Source organism: Parambassis ranga, chromosome 7 (genome assembly GCF_900634625.1).
Source record: "Parambassis ranga chromosome 7, fParRan2.1, whole genome shotgun sequence".
Lineage (NCBI taxonomy): Eukaryota > Metazoa > Chordata > Actinopteri > Ambassidae > Parambassis > Parambassis ranga.
This window is the reverse complement of record NC_041028.1, coordinates 4,123,415-4,146,989: the sequence shown is the minus strand read 5'-3', so window position 1 is coordinate 4,146,989 and position 23,575 is coordinate 4,123,415. Positions and strand designations below refer to the sequence as shown.

Here is a 23,575-nt window from a genome sequence, read left to right as displayed (position 1 = left end):
ATAGAGTTATATTTATGGGGTTATAATGAATAAGTGGGCCATCGCGCTCCTTCTTTGTTCACGCCTGTAGTGTACAGTAGTGTGTTTTGTGTTGTATAAGCCGAGTAATGTAGGCCTGCTCTGCCCAGACACGCCACTAGATGGCAGCACTGTCTAAGCAATTAGCCACCTTGTGATAAAAAAAGAAATATTCCCAACTATATCGCAAGGATGTGGACTGTCCCTTCCTGTTTTAGTGCCGAGAGAGCCACCGTACCGACTCACACCGGAGCAGGAATACAGCAGGCACTCATAACGCGATTATGTCTGGATTTTCGCTGTGTTCTTCCAAGACACGGAGCCGTGTTTTCCACCGTGGGCTGTGCAGGTTTATGTATTAGGGAATGCTGTTATGTTATTCTCCGGGTAGCTGGTAACATAGCAGGCCTGTTTATTGCGCTGCCAACCCTTGTTCCTTTCCTGTGTCAATGATTGTCCTCCCCTCACTCTCATGGCGGAGACTAAAATAATATATCACATAGACGAGGAGGAGACTCCTTATCTGGTCAAACTGTCTGTTTCTCCAGAGAAAGTCACGTTGGCGGATTTTAAAAATGTCCTCAACAATCGGCCGGTCAACAGCTACAAATTCTTCTTCAAATCGATGGACCAGGATTTTGGGTGAGTGGCCGCACCGTGGCTCCTTATTAATATTCTTATCATTATGTTCTGTTCGCGTGGCTGTTTATTGCAGCAAATAAAAAAGCCTAATTCGGGCCCTGATAGTCAACATCAAAGGATACACACTAGCTGCAACGTCCGTATTTGTGTGTATATATATGTGTGTGTGTGTGTGTGTGTGTGCGCGCAAACTATAGCAGCATGTCTGTTTCCACGCTCCTGGCACCTGCTCATTATTACAGGCTGTCCTGTGCGCGGTGGACGAGACACATGAGTGTTTGAAGTGATACCAGATCTGTCCAGAGCCCTAATGACGCAGCCCTGCATGCATTAGCCAGAGCCAGACCCCTGCGCCGCACGTTCATGGCAATACATTAACCATACACTGACCAATATTCATGTTTTTAAAAAAGTTCTCAGGTTTCAGTGATGTGCATGTGAGAAAAAAATAATATTATTAGCCAGAGGAAGTTGTCTTAATTTAATTTAATACCACACACACATACACACACTCACAATGGACTGCAGGTGTATCTCAAGGGATTTTGGGAAACACATGACTGTGACTGTAAGACCTATTATTAATTGTCCATTATTTCTTCAAACAGCACTCTATTCTGAAGTTTTCTAATTAGCATTATAACACATGTAAGAAAACATGTTGTGGTGTGTCACTGCATCCCTTATTTAATGTTAAATTCATGTATTTTTTACCACTAATTGTGGTTTATTGAACCAGAATACAAGATTTTATGTGATTTAAAAGATGCTTGGAGATGTGAACAAATTTAGGAACATCTGTTTTTTTCTGGAACTTCCCCCTGATGGTCACCTGCCTGCCTTCTATGCAATAACAACAGAAATATCTGCTCCTTGTTTGTCTCTGTTCTCCCCTCTTTGTTCCTCACTTCATAATTCCATTGAGGAGTTACAGCAGGTTCTACAAAGCTCTTCACTTTCCTTGGTCAGCGGGAGCTGCTTGTATCAGGCCTCCGCCGAGGATGACATATTTGTGTCAGTGGCCTCTTCACATTGCAGTCTGAAGAATCATATATACGTGGGCTGGCGCACATTAATACCAAACATGGTTGGAGGAAGTGCAGAGGCAGGCAGCGACTATATAGAGCCAGACGTCATACATTTACACTGCAGCCTCCTGACCTTGTGGGGGGAAACTGGCTCTTCCTGGTGGCGGGCTATGGCTTGGTGCGCCGCTTTGTCCCCAGCTCTGGCTTCCTGCCTGTCTTGCACTGCAGGCCCGGCCACTCACTGGGCCTCAGGTGATCGACAAGCAGATTATGGAAACAAACAAAGTGTGTTTGCTCTCTCCACATGGAGACAGGACTCCAGGTTGCTGAGCACGCTGCTGCATAGTCCGGCCGCTCCTGCATGTGCATCAACAAAGCATGTGAAATTGCATTGTGAGGCTGGACAGTGTGAATGCTCACATAGAGCTGTCACACACACACACAGATTATAAAGACATCTGAACACGTCTTCCTGCCTTTGAGTTAAGGGTGAATATTCAGGCTCTGTGAGTGCCGTATGGTACTGGCACAGTATGGAAGCAAACCCAGTCAAAGGCGCAGAGGAAAGCAGCGCTTTGTGGTAGCCATGCTGGCTGTACTGCATACGCACAGACAGTATGGCTGCTGGAGAATTAGCAACAGAGGAATAAGACTGCTGAGCAGAGAGGGAAAACATCAAATCCCTTGCAGTTATAGACAGTGTTTGAAATGTAAATGAGCAGTCAGTGCAAGGTTCTCTGTAGTAGACCCCCTGCTGCGCAGCAGAAAACAGCCATTTTCTTATGGGGATTGCTGAACTACATTTGTGCTGGCCATATCAGCTCTTTAAGCAATGGCCGCACAAATTTGATAAACGCTTTGGCCCCTAAACGCCTCAGCTTACCACAGCAAACATGTCACTTCAGCTCCCCCTGGAATCGCGTGGAAAACATATCAAGCAGCGGCTGTGGCATTTCCATTCACACAACAAAGCAAATTGAGCGATGAACATTTCTTGTACACATTTCATACTTCACTTGTTTTTTTTTTTTCCTGCCAGTAATATTCATTCATTCATTCATTAATATTTATAAGACAGGAAGCTAATTGAGGCTGTGTTGTTTTGAAACAACCCACTTGCCTTTTTTTTTTTTTTTAATGCAGACTTCAAGGTGATGATACGGCGTTTTTGTAACCGCCACTGGTGGTGAGTGGGTTTTAAGACCTCACTATAATGCAAGTCACAGAGGCACTGTGGAGCTGAGGAAGCAGCCAAGCTGAAGGTCTGAAAGAAACAGTCTTGTTTGTGCCTTCAAAAACTGGGGGCTGGTAGAGGGGATCTCTCCTCCGCCGAGCCTCTGTAGTTAGAGGACACGAATCTGCAGCTTTTTTTGCACTCCTGCCTCTCATCACTTGTCTCTGCTGTGTGAGGATTGTGACAGATTTGAAGGTTATATTGCGATTTAGAGTCATAGCATCAACAGCTGTGATAATGATTATACAATGCTCGTCCTATGACATTAAATGGAAAAAAACCCATCTGATCTGTGATGGTCTTATGATGCTGTTAAATGTTAAAAGCTTTTTAAAGCGTCATATTGAAGTCTGTGTGTTCTTATGCGGCTACAAATATTTTGCTTCTCTGTTTATGGTATCATTAGCATCAGCCCACCGCCACAGTCCTTGGACTGCTGGCCGGCGTTGGCTGGCTTCTCCTGCCTCTGGTTTCTGGTTTAAGGCTGCAACACACCCAGCCCTCCTCTGTCTTTCTCAGCATAAACAAACATGTCTAATCTTCCCCAGCTACACAAATATCTCCAGCGGCGGAATATTCTGCGATCACCAGGGTATAAATCTTGTGCCATTATCCCGTGAAATCTGTTAATACCTATTTAAGCTGTCAGCTCTAAGAAGTTAGGTCTGTGACAGCAGCACACACCAGACACATGGCTCTATAAACTGTGTTGAAGTTTTTTTGGTATGTGTGCCTGTGCTTGTTAGGAGGTCAAAAGTTGAACTGGTTCTGATATCAGATGAAGGCTGGTTGAGACGTCATGTGCTGTCACCAGTTGTTTCTTCGTCCTTTTGATTTTGCTTTTCATTTTAAAAGCCAGTTCTCTCAGATGATCTCAGGTGATGCATGAAATGTAGTAACAGCGGTGAACCCCATGACTGTAACAGCCTTAAAAAACATTAGGAAGAAGCATAGCTGCTATTTTATTTGTAAAGGCCACTCCCACATCCTCACAAGTCACCTTACAGCTGGCCGGGAGAGGATGCAAACACTTCCTACCTAAAAAGCAGAGCCGGCAGAGTCAGCCCTCTCTCCTTCCTCCCTTTTTCCTCCCCTGAGGTGGAACAAGCCACAGCGGCAGACTCTGTGGTCGTCAGTTCCAGCCACAAGGCTGTGTTATCTCTGTCCACCACTCCCAGCAATACAGCTCCCACAGCAGCACACACAAAAACACAACTAGCTTGGCTAATCATTTAAGTAGCAGGGAGGTTCTGGCAAAAAAGTGATGGAAAAAAAGGCTGTGAAGTCGCTGTTAGAGACACCCCTGCATAAAATCTTCTTAGGATTTCCTGCTGCTCTCAAGTCGTGCCTCTCCCTTTCTCATTCACCATGTTCAAAGCCAAGAAGCTAATGTGAGATCTCCACAGAGTTTCAGAAATACTATCAATTCTTGTAAAACTTAAACAAAGATCAAACCCCAGGACTCATTTGGTGTCTGGTGAATGCAGGATGTTAAAGCCCTGTGACAGTGACAGTGTGTAAGGTGTTTGCCAGCCTGTCTCCTCCTGTACCCCTCAGCTAGCTCCAGGGCTGATCTATGTGACACGAGCCTAGCAGGTGTGGTGACGGGTTGCAGCTGAACTGTGTCCCGGCAGGTCAAAGGGTAACTGGGAGGTATTTTTGTAGGGAATTTACAGCCGAAGACGAACACACTGAAGGAAGCTCTCTCACTAGATCACTCTATTAATACACACTCCTGTCGCTTGACGCCTTGTTGTCGCTGCTCTGAGGCTTTTTGCCTACCTACACATCATAAAACATTCACATCTCCATATCTTAGATCCATTTGTTACAGGTTTATGGGGGTATCTTGCCATGTTGAGTGGCCCTCATGACATTGTGGTTCTTAGTGCAACTGTGCATTCATGATAAATCACGGATAGAGACTCAAAAGGCTTGGGTGAAAATCTGGTTGTAAGCATCGTGGAAAATATGACTTTAAAATGTTGCTCAGTGTGTGTGCCAGTGACAGAAGGGTCTGCAGGTTGCACCATGTTGAGCTAACTCCTCGTCTGTTAGCCTGACTCTGATCTGTCTCTCTCTTTCCCAGGGTTGTCAAAGAGGAGATTTCCGATGACAACGCCAAGCTGCCCTGCTTCAACGGGAGAGTAGTGTCCTGGGTAAGTGAGATGGATGGTGCACCAATGCTGCCCCCCCCCCCCCCCCTCCACCTCAGACTCGTTGCTACTGGCTTGTGCCGCTAACCAAAGAAACGTGGGACGCTCATAGATCACGTAAATGTCCCCATGTTTTTAAGCACTCTACACTTCTATCTCAGCAAAGTGATTCTATTACATACTGCTGGAAAATAGGATCTGAGTCATTTGACTGCTAAAATGAGAAGTTGTATTGTTGTATTGACTTGCAATTACAGAAGATAAACAGCGCTGTGAGGTCAAGTTTCCCCACAGGGACAATAAATTGAGTTAAATTAAATAAGAGGAAGCTTTCCATCTAAATCATTGCTCTGTCGTGCAAGACAGAGGACACATGTTACAGCTCTGCCTTTAAATATTGATCTAAAACTAAAAGCAAGCACTATATAAATTAGTCTGACAGCCTGTGTCTTTAATCTACTCGTTGGCTTTTTTGTCCGTTACTGTAATGTTGTACTTTATTGATCTCTGTGGGGAAAGTCATTATTTCATCCGCCCCCCTCCCTCTCCCCTCACAGCAAGGTCAGAGGTCAGCTGGAGCTTGTTAGGGACTGTCTCACTCAGTATCACTTAATCATGCTCAGTACTCATGATGCCCTAACCTGTGTTTAAATGTAGCCAACAAACCTACATGTCTTAATGATTCACAGTTCATCTAGTTACATGTTGTCAACAGAGTAATCGGCCAGTTTTATAATTGTTAAAAATTTTGACAATTATATCTATATACAAAAAATCAGCTAAAAAAACATTATCAGTGAAAATAAAACCTTGAAAATGACCCAAACATTATTTGATCATCAGAGCTTTTCCAAATAAAATTTCTGACCTGTAGATCTATTATAAATATGTATGGATATACACTGTACCCCTATAAGAATATGAAAACCTGCCTAATGAATAGAATAGAATCTTTTCTGCACAGCCTGCAGCACCCAACACTGCTGAATGAAAGTAATGTAAACGACACCTTAATTTATATATCCCTATAAATCCTTAAGCATATATAATTTGAGGCATATTACAGTAGCTATCATTATTATTATTATTGGAACCCATGTTCCACAGAAAATGTTATTAATATTGCAACAGCAGAAAAAGTCAAAAAATGTGAAAAATTATTTTAATATGCATTTTATATATTTCTTGCGTTTTCTTGTGTTATAACAATATTTTAGATTTGTCCTGTTTTACATTTATATTATTGCTGGGTTTACTGTAATTAAAATGTTAGTCAATGTGCAGTATGTGGCACTGGTCCATGCTGTGTTTAGTACTTGCTTGTGTTTATTTATATTTAAAATAACTTAAAGGTCCTCTATTAGGGATAATTTTTAGGTTTTCTTTTCTATTTATTATTTTTATTTAATATGTTATAATTTAATATATGTACACAATATTTTATTTTATTTTATTTAGTTGACAAAATGAAGCAGTATAATTATCCAATGGTATTTGAGCTTATATTCCTCCACACGGTCATTCAACCGTTCATCAGTGTCATTAGAAAAGTCAGCATTTTCTTTGTTACATTCAAATAAAATAATAAACACATTTTTTTAGATTCAGGCATATAGTTTGTTTTATCAGGTATCAGTCAAAAAGTGACTGTGAAAAAGAAACTTTATGTATGGCAGTTTTTCTGTAAAGCCAGAGGAGAGAATGCAGAGTTTTCTCCTCCGGCACACAGCACTTACAGTAGGTGATGGAAATTGCAGCAATACAGGCATTCTTTGAAATGGATCAAAAAAAAGGCTTCATTTAATAATGTAGTGGCACCGCAGTGACACCTGTGAATCCCAAAGCCTGCATTAGAACAATCACACAGTCTTTCCACTACTGTCTGCTTTAACTTTCATTACTCTGGCTCAGATGAAAGGATAGGTCATTGTGCCTCTTTCTTTGTACTGACACACAGCTGAGTAAAAGCAGTGAGGTCTTTTGAGTTTCTGTGTCACTCACTCGTGGTGTTTCTCAAGTTGTTTATGCACAGCCCAGCAGTCATCTGCAGGCCTCTTAGCAGCATCTCATTTCATAGCCTTGTACACGAGAAGTGTCTCTGTGGCGCTAACACTGTCACTGTGTGTGTGTTTATCTATGCATAGTCTGCTGAGTTTCTTTTTGATCTTCACGCTCTATCGTATCATATTTTCTTAAATTAACTTCTCCTTCTGCAGTTGGTCCTGGCAGAGAGTGCCCACTCTGATGGAGGATCTCAGTGCACAGAGAGCCATCCAGAGCTTCCCCCACCCCTCGAGAGAACAGGGGGCATCGGAGACTCGCGCCCCCCTTCTTTTCAGTAAGTATGCTTGCTGCTGATTGCTGCTTGTCATATATTACATGCAGGCATGTAGGCAGATGTAGTCAAGCACACAGTCCTATGCACCAGGTGACCTTTTTATTTCACAGCATGCTGTGTTCGCTAATCAGAACTAGTGTAGCTTAGCAGAGAGATTCATCATTCTGCTTGTACGGTTGAGTGTAGGTGGCTGGCATGTGAATATAGCATGAAGTATGTGCTAAGTGTATGGGTGTGAGTAGTATACCCACTTGTATATGTATGTTCCCTCCCACCCACACAACCGTGGAGTGAGGCGTTGATGCGTATGCCGCCAGTGCTGCTGATTCTTGAAATAGCCTTCACAGCATAAACATCTTCGGGCAAATACTGGCGCTCTGTGAGGCCCATTGTATTCAGTCACTCAGAGCATTCATCCCTGTGTTCGCTTAATAAAGGCATATATGGCTGAAAACATGGAGATTTTCTCAACAGCCTCATGGTTACCTGAGCTCTGAATTAGGATTCAAACCTAGACATTAGAAAATATCACTGCACTTGCTGAGGAGAAGTCCCCAGCTAAATATAGCTAAATGGGCTGGGGGCAGTGGAGGCTAGTTGCTATTACAGCATGACTGCAATATGGCTGAGGCTCTATATTGAGAACATGCAATCTGTCATGTCTCAGTGTATGTCTTTATCCAGTGTTTGACATCTCAGCTCGCTTTTGCCCTCTATAGGCTGCTCCCTGCTGTTCGGCTGTCAGCTGTCCTGATGATTTTATTGTTCACAGCCAGCTTTCACTACTGCCACCTTGTGGAGCAAAAAACAGTGTCCCACCCCCCTCACCCCACGTCATTTCCCCCCTCTTTCGTCCCCTCCCTCTGTCCCTCACGCTCCCTTTTTCCTTCCCTCTTTGAGTCAGACAGGCAGGCCTTTCTCTCAGAGAAACAGTGTGCTGAATTCCCTATAGTGAGCCTCCTCTCTTTCTGAAATGAATCCAGTCTTCCACCCTTTACCGCTCTCTGTAAATAGCTAGAATATTATTACCACTTCATTTTCCCTTTGTGCTTTATTCATGCATTTCATGTGTTTGTCGGACATGAATAGGTCTATTTGATGAGCACACAGAATAGGTGTTTTGGGCTGAGAATGGACACAACTGATGTGCTTCTGCACGGTAATCCGGATTAACAGACATTAAAAGCACCCATCTCCATTTCCCAGGAGGGAGGGGGGGTCTGCTATTGGCAACAGTGATGTGGGGGGCGGTGGCGGTAGGTGCAGGGATTCAAAGGGTGGTGGGGGGGGGTGGCATTTGTTCACAGCTGCAGGCCAGCGCCTTGGATAATCTCCCCCACGGATCAGTAGATCCACTGGTCGGCTGGTCAGCAGCCATTGACAGCCTGTCACCGCAGCATTGGTCATCACCTTGCTTGCTGTTCCAGTAGAAAGTATTCACACACACGGTAATATTTGTATACATGCACTGACCTGTGCTGGTGAAGCCAGACCCAGGTGCGCCAATTAGTAGCAGAAGCGTGTAAGCATGCCCCATTGAGCACTTCATCCTGCTGAGTGAACACAGCAGACGCAGCATCCTGTCTGCTCGTGGGTTTTTAATTTGCATTGATCATCCAGCTGAGGTGTGTGGGAACATTGTTTTGAAAGAACAGCGGTATGATGTTTGTCCACATGTGTGTGCCTCTTTTGTTCTGTTTGCGTATGAGAACAGCCAGGCGTGCATGCGTGCAGGTGTGATTCTTTATGCAGGTGCAAGCTACATGTTGCACACATGCTTAAGTGTGTGTGACAGACTGACAGAGTTAAGTAGAGTTCTCACCAGCTTCAGGTTTCCTCGAAGCCCCGGTGGCTGTGTAAGTCCCTTAACCCTGGTGCCTGAGGCCACAGCGTCTCCAGCCCTCTGACAGAATCTGCCCTCCAGCCCCTACAGGACCCCCCCCCCCCCCCAAGACTCCTCCCAGACCTCAAGTACACAGACAGGCTTATTGCTCAGCCCACACCTGATCTACCACTTCTCACTTTTTATGCGCTCTTTCATTCTCCCCTTGCTGTTTTTCTCCCAATCATGCTCCAGGCACCATCTGGGCTTACAATAGGTCTCATTAATGCCAGTATTGTCCAGAATGGCTCCCCTCTCAGGATGTCTGGTCATTAATGACACTTAGTGAAAAACACATCACATACCGCAGAACAATGAATCTGCTATTTTGGCCAGAGGGATTGAATTTGAAACAGAGTCATGATATGAGTTGGATATTCCCCTGAGGTTTAATGGCAGGCAAACAGATATTATAACAGACAGAAGTATATTGTATCAGGGGATTATGTTCAAGAGTGTTGGTCACAGGCCGGCGAGAGAATTCATTTAAACACAGAGACTGTGTGTGTTTTGTACATCATTATGACATTCTGACAGAAATCTTTCCGATGTGTGTGTTGCAGTGCCAATGCAGTGAGCAGCCGCGATGGCCTGGACACAGAGACGGGGACAGAGTCCCTCCTGAGCCATCGCAGAGAGCGAGAGAGAGAGCGGGCACGGAGGAGAGCTCGAGAAACTGAGCGTGAGTATTATCAGCCAGGAGCAGATGGATCCTAAAAATGCAATTATCTTGTCATTTCCAAGTTATTACATTTCAGTACCTCTTCATTTTCTACCCTGCATAAGTCAATCACAGGGAAAAAAACACAGACAGCACACATGTATGAAAAATAAGGCCTCCGGGGGATCAAGTGGTGCATGTTGAACTATGTCAAACCAAGAAACACACAGACCTCCAAATCCTCAGAGTGAAGAAAGTAAAGAGGGGGACGAGTTCACTGAAAGTTTCTGGAATTCTACGCCTTTCCCAATAGTTGTCCTTCCTCTGCTTTCAGTATGTCTCAGGTTTATGGGCAGACGCATGTTTTCCCCTTCACACTCCAGTGGATGATTATACCCTGTCAGAGAGAGCTGGTGTTTTGTGAAATATCAGAGGAAAGTCTAACTGCAGCTATTGTTGCATGTCCAGTCTATCTGGAAAAGAAATGTATAGAGATTTGATTTTAAAAGCACCTGAGGACTGTTAAGATCTGATTTATCATTTTGACATTTGACTGGAGCCATTTCTGTTGAATTCACTACAGCAGGAGTTGGGACAGTTCTCCCCCTGCAGCTTCAGAGGAACTGATCTCCTTTACAGGCTCTGTGTTTTTCAACATCTTTCTACTGCAGGCCATCATTCATTGCTGCTACAGGAAAAGATATTCCATTCTGTTTCTGTCCCACACATTTTTGTTGGTTTTATGACAAAAAGTAACAATACATAAGCAGATTCTAATGCTTGCCATTGTTTCCAGTCACAGCAAAACCAAGTTATCTTTGTCCTCACTTCACAGCAAGCCTGGCTCTTTGCATCCTGCACTGCAGGCTCATTAAGCAAATACTCATTAATTTATGTGCCACAATTAGTATCACAGAGTACGGCATCAGGTTGGGTTTAAAGGGAGAGGCAGAACTCACTGTATCTTAGCAGACTGACTGCATAGCCAGCGATTTCATTGTGATCACTCCGTGATGCATCTTATGATGGCACGCTTGACTTGGCACAAGATGTATGGTTAGTGATGCTAGCAGGCAACTGCAACATCTGTTGTTTTGAAAGCTAATGAACTTTGCGTTGTTCTCCATCCACTGACCTCGATGCGCATTCAACACTGTGGGTGGACGACAGACACAATTACCTGAGGATCACCTCATGTATTTCTCTCCCACTCACATCTCATTGACTGCTAGTTTGTTAGCTCTAATTAAGTAATTAATCACCAAGAGAGTTAGCTGAGCCCTCATGGCCTACCAGCAATTTTGTGGCCTGGAATATCAGGTGAGCAAAGACCACTGAAACATAATTCAGTTTGGCTCAGTCGCACAGATGTGAAAGCATGTAAAAGTCTGTAGCCTCTTTAGCCTGCAGCATCATCATCAGCAGGAATTCCCCTGTCACCTTATACACACACCTCTGTCTCTGTGTGAACGCTAGCAATCAGTTAAACCTGGTAAGCATATACCTTCTTATTCTCTGCCTGTGCTGGAGCATTTGGGGATGAATAATGCAGAGAGGTTTTGGAGAGGCTGAACAGGTGTAAGACCCAGAGGGCAGCAAGGAGTTACAGGATATGATCTGTGTCAAGGCTGCCAGGTATTCTACATCTTAACCTGCAGTGAGACAAGACTTTAATATAACAATGTAGAGGAGTATCAAGAAGGGAAGACATGTTGCTTTTATATTATATTAGTGCTGTGTTGTCAGGGTTTTAAGGTTGGGGTCAAAGCACTTCTGTTTGTATTAACACAAAGCACAAAAAACAGCTGGTGAGCTTATCGTTCCTCTGATATAAGGATTTTTTTTAATGTGATAGTGCTAAAAACATTTTTGGTCTGATGATGTTTTCACCTGAGGAAGGGGTGGGGGTGGGGGTGGGGGGGGTCAGCATCTCAAATCCCCCATTATCTCTGTCTGGTTTGAGGAATGCCATCATCTGATTGGCCAGAGACAGATTAGCAGTCGTACTATAGTTGCGTGCCATTGGAGGGAGGGAGGCAATACTTTGTCCTCTCTCTCAGCTCACTTTCTCTGTGCATCGGATGAAGGCACACTGTCGGATATGGTGAGAGGACTTTCTTGTGTTATGTCTGGTGATAGTATTCATTGGTTAGTTTAATATTAATAATAATCTGATGTTATTATAGAAAGGAAATGGAAGGTGTTTTGTGTGTTTTTTTTAATTAACCAGTGCAGAAATTAGATCTCTACATGTCAACCTTGTCTGATAACTCTTTTTTTTATACATTAAGTGAACAAAAATGAAGTGTAGCTGTCACTTTATGTTCAAAGTCAAGAGTTAAAAGCTGCCTTCTCTTGAGTTATAGCACTCGCTGCTTATTTTTTCTTCACAGAGTATCTTTAAGCTTTTTTTCCTCCTATTTTTGTCACTGCTTCTATTGTAGATAAGCTGTGAAGCCTGTCGGCAGCCAGCTGGTGGGACGAGACTGTCTGGGGCTCAGGCCGGCTTTTAGAGAGCAGCTAGCACAGACGGAGCAGAGCACAAAGACACAGATTTTCAGTCTGGCTTGGTGAACCTGCACACTTGGTTTTTTTTTGTTTGTTTTGTTTTCTCTGGTGGAAGGTGTCGGAGTGTGGGAGGAAATATGTTTGTGTGAATCCTGACAGCGGATGTCAAGTCCCTGATTGAGTGTTTATGTGCAGTAGCTCAGCTTTCATAAGAGCACCTTCAGGGCGGAGCTTATGATGGGAACTACAACATTGCTGGAATGTTTTGCTTGCTCCCGGCGAATACGTTTGCTACCACGCCCTCTTCGCCCTCTTCGCCTTATGAGACCTTTCCAACCAATCCGCTGTTACCCAGAGACAGCACCACCTCACTGGCAGTGTACGTATGGAGAGAGACAGGGTAGTTCTCTGCTGGGAATTCAGGAGTCTTATCTTTCTGTTCTGAGCTGCATATAGTAAGGCATGATTCTCTTGAATTGTTGCTTCTTTATGTAACTCCATTTACTATAAAGTTCTCTGCTATTACTACATTTATTTGATCTTCTTCTTTTACTCACTAACTTTGACTTCCCGCCCCCTCCTGGTTGCTCGTTCTCACTCTAATCTTGACTCCACAATAAGCAATGTGACCTCTCATCTGACTCACTGTTGCTCTGCTCTCTTTCTCCTTCTACAGTCCCTCGTATCAACGGTCACTCTAAATCAGAGCGCACTGCAAGAGACTCAGCCATGGGTTACGACAGTGCTTCAGTAATGAGCAGTGAGCTAGAGTCCAGCTCGTTTGTTGACAGTGAGGAAGATGAGGACGCTAGCAGGTAACACACCATCCTTCAATGGCTTACTTGACCACACATTACCTGTAAATCTCATTGTTACAGCTCAATGAGAAAGATTTTCACTCACTTTTAAGAAGACTATGTGAATTTTCTCAGTGAACATGTCATTACATCTCAGTTGATTTATTTAATAATAACAACAATTTTGAACAATTTTGCACACCCTGCCCTATTTTCTTATTCTGCTCTCCTATTTTTGTCTTCTTCTTCATTATGATTAATTTCTTTTTTGTGTTTCAGGCTCAGTAGTTCCACAGAACAGAGTTCTTCTTCACAGCTGATGCGCAGACACAAGAGGCGCAGACGGCGGCACAAAGTGGCCAAGATAGACCGGGTATGTACTTCTAAGATGCATCACTGCCTTCACTTAAATCGATGTTGACACTGCAGACTGGAAACAGATGAGCGGGCTGATTGATATAGACTTTGTGCCACTTTTATTTACGATGTTCTCTTTGTAACCTCTTTCTGCCTTTTCAGTCCTCATCCTTCAGCAGTATCACAGACTCCACGATGAGCCTCAACATCATCACTGTCACGCTCAACATGGGTAAACACCATACTTACCATACTTAAAACCTATAAATCCATATATATTTTTTTAGTCAGACGTGTAACCTTGCCTTGCCTTTCTACAGAGAAGTACAACTTTCTGGGTATCAGTATTGTCGGTCAGAGTAACGACCGGGGAGACGGCGGCATTTACATCGGCTCCATCATGAAGGGAGGAGCTGTGGCTGCTGATGGTAGAATAGAACCCGGAGACATGCTGCTTCAGGTACATGTGCAGTTTTAAAAATGACATTGAGACTAAAAAATAATCTATTTTTGTAATGATTCAGGTGGAATACTTTTTCTTGCTGCTGGCACATGAAGCAAACATGTAAATTTATTTGAGGTTTTGTGGCCTATTATTAACCACACTCACTTCCGTTACCAGAAATCGAGATTCAACCTCCGCATTTTCCTTCCTGTTGTTTCCACTTTTGATCTCTAATTTTTACAGTTACGCCCACTGACAACCACAGGTTGGCTGATTTGTTGTAGCCCCGACATTAACTGTCATATAGGTTGTTTCATGGCTGCACAGAAAGCAGCGTAGGATTTGCAGGCATCAGAGGTTTACTGCAGAGATTAATGTGTGCACAGCATAAACACATCCGAGTCCCCTGCTGAGCAAAATAATGTTAGCCATGAAAGAACAGCATATAATTAACTCATTTGATAAAATAGCTTGTTTTGTGTGTAAACCAGGTGAATGACGTAAACTTTGAGAACATGAGCAATGATGACGCTGTGAGGATCCTGAGAGAGATTGTTTCCAAAACAGGGTAAGAAGACCGAACATTGTGATTGTTGTGGAAGATTATCACAACTAAAACATAACTTAACCGTTTGTAAACACACTATTGCATAAATCGGACACAGGGCTGTATACATATTCTGAGGATGTAAAGAATTAAGAAAAGCCTATTGACAAAAAAGCATGATGACAGTGCAGAATGTTTGTTGACTTTTGGTGGTGACTTTCTGAGCTGGTATGAGGCTACAGACTGTCATACTGTATACTGCATGCTGGTGGTTTGATGCACTTTTCCCTGAAAACCTTGACCTGATTGACCCTGATAAATAGTTGTCAATAATGTGTAGATTCTGAAAATATGATTTCTTATACCTGATATCTTTATTTAGATTCTGTTAATCACATTTTCTTATATTCTTTTCCAGTCCTATTAGTCTTACTGTTGCCAAATGTTGGGACCCATCTCCACGGAGCTACTTTACCATCCCTCGCGGTAAGAAACACTATGACTAATGACTAATGAATCTGTATCTAATTCTCAGTAGCAAAATCTAATATTGTTTCCTTACATTTGTATCACTGATAAATCTCTATAGTTTTTAATAAGTTGCCGTTTGTATTTCAACTCAGCTGAGCCTGTGAGACCCATTGATCCTGCAGCCTGGATTTCACACACCACAGCCCTAACAGGCCCTTACCCACACTACGGTAAACACAAGCAGCCTTTACCGCGTAATAAAACCTATTTTTTTTTCAACAACTGTTCTATTTATAATATTTAAAACATGTTTTTTAGATAAAGCCCTTCCTTTTTCCAACTCAGAGTTTGATGACTTGCCTCTGTCTGCAAGTAAAACAGACATGGCAACCATCGTCAAGGTGATGCAGCTGCCTGACTCGGGCCTAGAGATTCGAGACAGGATGTGGTTAAAAATCACCATTGCCAACGCTGTCATCGGTGAGCAGAAACGGAGCGAAACTTTATGTAGACAAATATTTAGTCATTTCTATTGGTATTTTAGAAACGTAGGAAACATTTACATTATACAGATACTGGTGCTGGTTTGAGCAATAATATTAATACCAAAACAACATATGTTACCTAAAGAACACATTAATGAATAAATAAACATTATGATTTCTAAAAATGGCTACTTGTTAAATCTATCAATTATTAACATTGTTTAGAGAACTTTCTTTTTCCTGAATAAACTTTCTGACCACAGAATCTGGGCCTGAAAACTTTTCTACATACAGTAGTTTTGGCATGAACTCTACCAGCTCTTGCAGCATTGTGCTGCTTATCTAACAGCAGCACTTGTGGTTACTGTGTGGTTGCTGCATTGTCAACAGTATTTTTAGCATCTGTTCAACACATCAGAGCTGGCGCCTACATGTCCACGTGTGTGTATTTTGTTGCTGTGTCAGGTGCTGATGTGGTAGACTGGCTTTACTCCAGAGTAGAAGGGTTCAAGGATCGGCGGGATGCGAGGAAGTATGCGAGCAGTCTGCTGAAACACGGCTATCTGAGGCACACCGTCAACAAGATCACCTTCTCCGAACAGTGCTACTACACCTTCGGGGACCTCTGCCAAAGTACAGTCACTTCACACAGTGTATTAATAATGCAATACATCTATTGATTTGTAGGAAGGAGTGTGCTAATTTGTGTGGCTGTCTGGTTCTGTTTTCTCCCGTCAAGATATGGCATCGCTCAATTTAAATGAGGGATCCAGTGGCGGAGGCTCCGAGCAGGACACATTGGCACCGCTACCTCCCACCAGCAACCCCTGGCCTCTGGGCGGACAGCCATTCCCTTACCCTCCTTTTCCCTCCGCGCCCCCAAGCTTCCCGCCAGGATACTCGGATCCATGCCACAGTTTCCACAGTGGGAGCGCAGGCAGCCAGCACAGCGAGGGTGAGCAGTAAGGAGGGAAAAGACAGGCCCTTGAGTTTTCCATCAGCTTTCCATTAATTAATGCAATAATTTGACTCAACATGCAACATGACATTAGGTATTTCTGGCATATGACATCAGTATTAACGAGTGTCTGACTCATGCTAATGTTAGTTTTTCTGGCTCTGTGGGCAGGAAGTTATCATTGGAGTGCTTTTTCCATAACTATGTTTAAATCTAATACACGTCCCCGTATTATAAAGGTCAGTCATGAGCATCTTGAGTCATGCAGCGGACAGCTCGGCAGTACTGGGTGTGTACACACAAAAATTACAAAACAAAAAAGTGATCAACCATGAGATTATAAATTTCTAGCTTGAAATGATCAAAGACAAATCATCCCTCTCCATCAGTTCTTGAATGATCGTTTCTTTTGGATTTTTAAATGTGACGCATGTTTTTTTTTTCTTGTATCCGCATTGAAGGAGAGTGTAGAACTAGGGGGGTTTGTACAGAAGTATGTGGCAGTGATAGTGTTGTTGTAGTGTTTTAAGCCCAGACATGATCAACCTAATCTTCATAATTTTGAGTGATTCATCTGGATATTGTCATATCTTGTTTTCAGTCAGTTGTCATTGTTTCAGTTGGTTCATGTGCAACCTTTGGAAGGGCAGAAATCACAAAAAAAAGGTTCTTGTGTTGTGTTAATTGGGAATTTCGACTCCTGCCTGCTTTTTTCAGCAAGTGCATGTGTGCATTTTTAGGGGGAGTCAAGGGTGTAAGATCAGTCAGGTCAGATGTATTAAGAGTACGTTGGGTAGATTGGGAAAGTCTGGGCTGGGAGGTGTGTGTAATTCTGTTGTTCCCTCTGTTTCTGCTGGGCAACGGTAGACTGAAGGAGGAGGTAGTCCCAGGACACTGGGGGAACCGGTAAGCTTGCTCACCCCCTCTCCTGCTCTGCCGCTCTCTTTTTTTTTTTCCAAAACCATTCGGCGGTCTTTTGTCCCTCCTCTCTCTCTGTCTCTCTCTCACTCTTTGTCTGTCTCTCTCTTTCTCTCCCACCTATCATATTGTAGCTTTAAGGATTTTTTTCCCCTCCGCCCGTCCCATGATTCTTCCTTCATCCATGTGTACCATGTGTGTGACTCTCCTGGCAGTCTCTCTGCACCCCTGGGCATGCATTCGTACTGTGCTGGGAGGTGCATGATGCAGGATGATCACTCTGAGGCTTGTGCTATCATTCCCACTGATAGGGGGCGATCATGCACCACTTTACCCAGTACTGTTGGGCTCATTGCGGAAGAGGAGGTGTGGAATGTTGTGATTTTGCAACAGTGTGATACAACTCCATCAGTATGACGCCACTACTACTGTGTGCTACAGCCTGAGACGTGACTTTAAACCACTGTTAATTCAGAATTGAAATGAATGTGAGTTAGAGTGCTGTGTAGTAGAGTCTTACTGATGCAGATCTATCATGTTTACATGTTCAGTATATGCTTTGAATATTTCTGATTGTATGATTATTAGATGATTAAATACCCATGATGCAGTGGATGTTGGTGGAGATATTTCTGAGATAATCACATTTGTTTTTGAACAATGACTTTGGCAGAATGCATAGAAATGATCCGGTCACACCTTAAACAAAGTGCAGCAATGTGTTTAAAAGCATTTATGCACTATTTAAGAAGAGGTCCTTCATTTGTCAACATGTGCAGTGTTGTATAGCAGTCTTCTGGAAGCTGTTGTTTAATGTGTGACCTTCTGTATAAAAAAAACTAGCTGCTGCTAAATCAGCTGTAGCTGATGAGTGGCAGCGTCTTCCTGTGTGATTCTGTGCGACTGTTTGTATATTGTAGCGGGCCAAACTAAAACGTCTATGTCTCTTGTCCTCAACAGGAAGCCGAAGCAGCGGATCCAACCCAAGCGCAGACAAAGGTAGACGCTCCTCCCCACAGGAGAAGGGTCAAAGGTCAACATGCAGTGAATCCGAGCCGGGCGTCCGTGGAGGGAGGCGTGCCGACAGGTCTGCCAGCCAAATGAGCCACCACAGCCACGCCATTTCTAGCCACAGTCACGCCCGGTCAGGCCTCAGTCACAGTCACTCCCACAGGAGCCACACTCTCTCGCAGAACAGCCACCCTTCCTTCACTTACAGCCACGTCCCCTTTACCCAGCCGGGGCCAGGCTCCTGTGCCCAGAGCGAGCGGAGCCATGCCTCGTCTTATGGCCCCCCTGGCTTGCCTCCCCCTTATTGTCTAGCCCGTCTAGTTCCCAAGACCTCCGTCAGTAGTAGCACACCCCCTGGAGCCCCTCCTGGGAGAGAGTTAGCAGCCATCCCTCCTGAGCTCACCGCTAGTCGCCAGTCCTTCCAGCATGCCATGGGCAATCCCTGTGAGTTCTTTGTTGACATCATGTGACAGGACAGTGCCTTTAAAACTCAGTGAGCACAACACCGTTCTCCCTGATCCCACTCACTCGCATTCTCCCTTTTCCCGCTCAGTGTTTCTGCCATCTCAAAGTTCAGAATGTAGATCTGTTTGTCCCTCTGATGTCCAAGCAAAGGAAAACAGGCAGCAAGAGCACAACAGGAGAAAACCCTCTTTTGTATTGACGTGACGTGTACAGTTTGTGAAACGTGAGTGGTATTCAGTGTGGTGATTTTTTCAAAGCTGCCACGCAGACGCTCTCAGGAGTGTGTACTCTACCTAGGATACTTTTCCATTCTGCAAGACCTTTAAGCTGGTTGGGTCTGGATCTCAATCCCCCAGACCCAGACCGACACTTACGGCCTGCACTTTGGAACCTTTATTCTGGGCCTAAAACTTGGACTTGATCACCTGACTCATTTCTGTGTGTACTGATACAAATTTAGCACGTGACACCAAACCTCTGGCCCCTTATTTCCCCCATGCTTATTTAAGCTCTTATCTGCCAACTACTAAAACGCTAACCTTGTTCAGTTCTTCACCTTCATGAGGGAGGCTCTGTAGCCAGCCATTAGTTTAACTGGGCTGCGCATTGCATGACTGTCTCAACTGCTTTAAAGAGATAATATTAGTTTTGTTCAAAGTATTACCATTGTTAAGGGGGAGGAGGTGAACTCTTTGCCAATGTTCTAAAGGAAGAAGCTGTACACTGGATGATTTTTGTGATGTTATTTATGTGGTCATGTTGATGGTGTCAAACTTTGTCTACTGCAGCTGACTGACAGACAATCAGACACAGCCAGTTTCCACTGTCCCAGCTGTGCTTTGTCGAATGTATGGTGACTCCTGTCAGTGATTGAACCCTGATGGTTATTAAAGGGACAGTGCACCCCAAAAATCACCTAATTGCAGGTTAACCATAACTACAACTACTACACTTAGCAACCACATCTATACTCCATGTAGAGTATTTTAATTTTGAACTTCCTGTTTCAGAGGTGTTCGGAATGAATGATTGTTTACAGTTGAAACAATAGGTCTAAATCCAGATTTGGATTTATTAATGGTTGCCATTCTCTCAATAATTGTAATAAAGAGAGAGAGAGATCAATAGTTTTGCTAGATGTTATAGGCTAAATGCCATAAGAACGGTGAAAGGACATTAATTCAGTTTTGAAATTCAGGTTCAGTATGTTGTGTCCTAGCAAAAGGTAAAATAAAATTCAGTCCCAGCAGGTGTAAATAATTCTTTTATCCCCTCCCTTGCAGACGGTTTTGGTACACTTGCATGAATATGAAGTGGATAGCCTGGCACTGCCGTACAATTATACACTGGAGTTGTAGTTCTTTAGAAAATACTTCATACACGAAATTGCTCACAGCTGTTTCTCTGAAACTTTCTCGAGTAATCATTTCTGGTTAAGTTTTGTATGGATTCCGGCAGTTATGTCCAATCTAGTTCGACAGTATTAGATAGAGGACACAGTCTCCCAAACTCATTTTTCATTTCTTACCAAACAATTCTAATAGATAAAAAAGAAAAATATGAATATTTGGGGTGAACTGTCCCTTTAAATACATGTACATTCAGATCAACAGGATTGCAAACAGTGGACACCCACCACAGCTGTGAAAGAGTTAAAGCGGTAAATCGGTTTGCTGAAAGTGTCGTGGTTGCCTCTCTTGTAGCTTCAGTGTGAGAAAAGCCAAAGCATCACATTGTGTGGTGGAATTAACTTTTATGATGTTGGTGCCATTTGTAAAGTCCATCTTCATCCTATTTGCATTCAAAGTGACTTCAAGGGGAATCCTGGCCTTCAGATAATGATCTCCTTGCAAAACAATGGCAAATCCCCTGTTGTACCTACTGAAATGTTGTTACAATAGGGAAATAACACACACACTACTTTTATGAGCACTTTTCCCATTTTTTTCCTCTCTGTCCCTCCCTTTAGTATGAAACACTGTTTGCAATCAAAGCTTTTTTTCTTTAATTTTGTTTCTTTACAAAAGAAGAATAAATTGTACATAGAAATTTATTATATATATATGAATAAAAAAATATATATGTTCAAACGTTTGTCTGCATTCTCCAGATTTTTAGACCACTAGATGGAGACATTCAGTGCCAGTTTAAGATTATTAAGTAACCTAATTTCAATTCTTACTTTGATGGCTAAAATATAATGCAGACATTAATGGCCGTATGTAAGTAGGTTTGAAAAGTGTAAGTGACGCAACTGGTGAGAATGAAGGTTTTCATTTCACCACGTCAGATGTGTCATATATGCAGCACTGGCTTTGCCGCTTCACAGTTAACACCCCTGAGTGGAAGTTCCCAGCACTGTAGCGTGTACTTTCCGAGTGGGCTGAGGTTACTCTTAAAGGGTTCAAACACTCTGAAACCATATAGCCCCCCCATATGTGCTTGACCCACCAGCCAAAGGGGCTGAAAAGCCATTGTTTAGCGTCACTGTTCGACAGGAAGGAAGTGATGTCAAAGCTCTTATGTGCCCTCGTCTGCGGAGGCGGATAAAAAAAAAACTGTCCTACTGACTCTGTGGCCGACAGCACAGCACAATGATCTGTGATCTCCCGCGCTGTGCTCACAATGCAGGCTGTTAGGTGAACTCTGTAACAAGGACGATTCAACTGACAGCCTACATGCAAATACAAACCCTCTCATTTACCAGCAGAGTGAATATCACTGCTGCACTACTTACCAACAAGTCATAAGTACTTTCCAAGTCAGTATGTTAATAAAGCTGCTGGGGCTTTACTCTGCTTCATAGCTAAAGTTTTAGGGGGAGGTTGAAGAGTAAATGTGGGAGGTGTTTTTCAGACAGGAGCGTGGGTAGTCAAGGGTGACATCACAGACTCACATAACGTACGCATACGCGTGGTAAAGGCTCACGCTGTGTTAGAATGGCAAAGGCAGCAACTACTAAATGTCACAAAGGTATCATATGATCATGTTACCTTCATATAATCATGACTCAGTAGGGTTTTTTTTGCGTATTCTCTTCTTAGCCCACAGACCTAAGTGTGAGGATAACCTCAGATGACCTTTATAAGACTGTGACAATGTGCTGTCATGTTATTGTTAGTCAGCAAACATCCCCATTTTTCAAAATTTTAGCCCTTACTTACTGTAAGGAAGCATCCTTTCCTCTTTCAAAGGAAGTAAATTTGTGTTGGGAATAAACCTTTTCAAAAAATTATAAACACTTTAATGGTCTCACTTTCATTTTGTGTGAATGCACTTTTCATTTCGGTTTCCTGTCAGTGTTGAGTTGTGCACCAGGTATTTATCAGTATTTAACAGTCTTTAAAATGAATGTTTCATTGTATTATGAAACACATATGGTTGTATGGTTGTGATATTCAGGACACAGATGGATAATCTCTTTCGTCTCTTCTGCCTCTGTTAGTTCAAGCATGACTCCACAGGCAGCTGTGTGCGTAACACTCGGTTTCTTATGACTAACTATCAATGGCATGGACGCATTGATCAGAATGTAACAGGAAACACAGATTATAAGATTATAAAGTCGATGTGTCATAGAGTTAGTCAGCATGAGTGAAGTGCGTTGGTATGTAAATTGGTGTGTATGTGCACTTTTAATATTTCTCTTATATTTACAATGTTGCTGGTTTTCTTTTAGGTTACATAAATTTAGGAATGAAGAAACCTTCCAAACCAAACCAGACACAACAACATGGGATCACTGAGGGGATTTTTTTTAATTCCTTTCTTTCTTCTTTCTTTGTTTTTTTTTCTTTCAGTATTTTTTGAGGCTAAATCCTGTGACTTGGCATGAGTAGATGTGTGTCACACGCCTTAGGACAGATGACTCGGCATCAAGTCAATACTTCAGAGGAAAACAATCATCTGCTGTGAACAACTATGCACTGTAGCCTACATTGTTCAGAAGTTAAATGCCACGCTTGTGGCAACAAAAACACTATTTGGAAGCAGGAAATTCCCACACTGATGCAGCGTTTTTACAGAATAACACTGTGTAGGTACATTCAGTGAAGTGAAATGATCACAAATCAATATTAGTGTGATGTAGTTGTATCTGCAGTCAACAGATCTTTTTTGACCATTTTCCTGTATGATATGGAAACATAAATTCTTCTTATCCTGGTTTTAATACAGTGCAACAATAATAAACGTCTCTTATTCTCAGCTTTCTAAAACAATTAACTACAAAGAAAACAATTTCAGCACAGGAAAAAAAATATCTGAAGAAGCCTAGTGTGCCACTGGGCTTTCTAGCCAAACATTCTGTATTTTCTGATAGAAACAGGATGTACTAGCAGATAAAGTAAACTCCAGGGAGCTCAGGCAGCAGCCTACATTTAACAGAACAAAGAGTAACTAATTATATAGCTGCAGTCGTAGCCACGCATGGAAAGTAACAATTAACCACAATAAAAACTGGTTTAGAAAGTCTATCCAACCCTCCGTCATAAAAGATCAAATCTGGAATGTGATCTGCAGATTAACAAGTAAGGTAATCTTTTTTTTTTAACCCTTTTTTAAAGTGCAGTGTGGGTCTGTCTTTTGTTATTTCGTATTTATTTATTGAATGCAAGAGGAATAAAGATATTATTGTAACATAAAAACTGCTGTC

At 42.8% G+C, this 23,575-nt stretch overlaps 1 protein-coding gene across 3 annotated transcripts; it reads left to right on the top strand.

Annotated features, from left to right (window-relative positions):
- The first annotated feature begins 221 nt into the window (after window positions 1-221).
- LOC114438418 (segment polarity protein dishevelled homolog DVL-1-like) lies at window positions 222-21,015 on the top strand. 3 transcript variants are annotated; one of them, XM_028409749.1, is made up of 15 exons: window positions 222-660; window positions 5,012-5,081; window positions 7,295-7,416; window positions 9,862-9,980; window positions 13,144-13,282; window positions 13,544-13,637; window positions 13,784-13,853; window positions 13,942-14,081; window positions 14,558-14,634; window positions 15,032-15,099; window positions 15,237-15,314; window positions 15,430-15,564; window positions 16,035-16,202; window positions 16,309-16,524; window positions 18,406-21,015. In XM_028409749.1, the coding sequence occupies exons 1-15, from the start codon at window positions 491-493 to the stop codon at window positions 18,924-18,926; spliced, it is 2,187 nt and encodes a 728-aa protein (XP_028265550.1). In that variant the 5' UTR covers window positions 222-490; the 3' UTR covers window positions 18,927-21,015. The 3 variants fall into 3 exon arrangements, with proteins under 3 accessions (XP_028265550.1, XP_028265548.1, XP_028265549.1); XM_028409747.1 differs by having other exon boundaries at window positions 15,403-15,564; XM_028409748.1 differs by having other exon boundaries at window positions 15,237-15,338.
- Window positions 21,016-23,575: the final 2,560 nt, after the last annotated feature.

Coding starts and splice junctions, on each gene's coding strand:
- LOC114438418 (XM_028409747.1), top strand. CDS start 491: ATGGCGGAGACTAAAATAATATATCACATAGACGAGGAGGAGACTCCT. Junction 661..5,011: donor TCGATGGACCAGGATTTTGG/GTGAGTGGCCGC, acceptor TCTCTTTCCCAG/GGTTGTCAAAGAGGAGATTT. Junction 5,082..7,294: donor ACGGGAGAGTAGTGTCCTGG/GTAAGTGAGATG, acceptor CTCCTTCTGCAG/TTGGTCCTGGCAGAGAGTGC.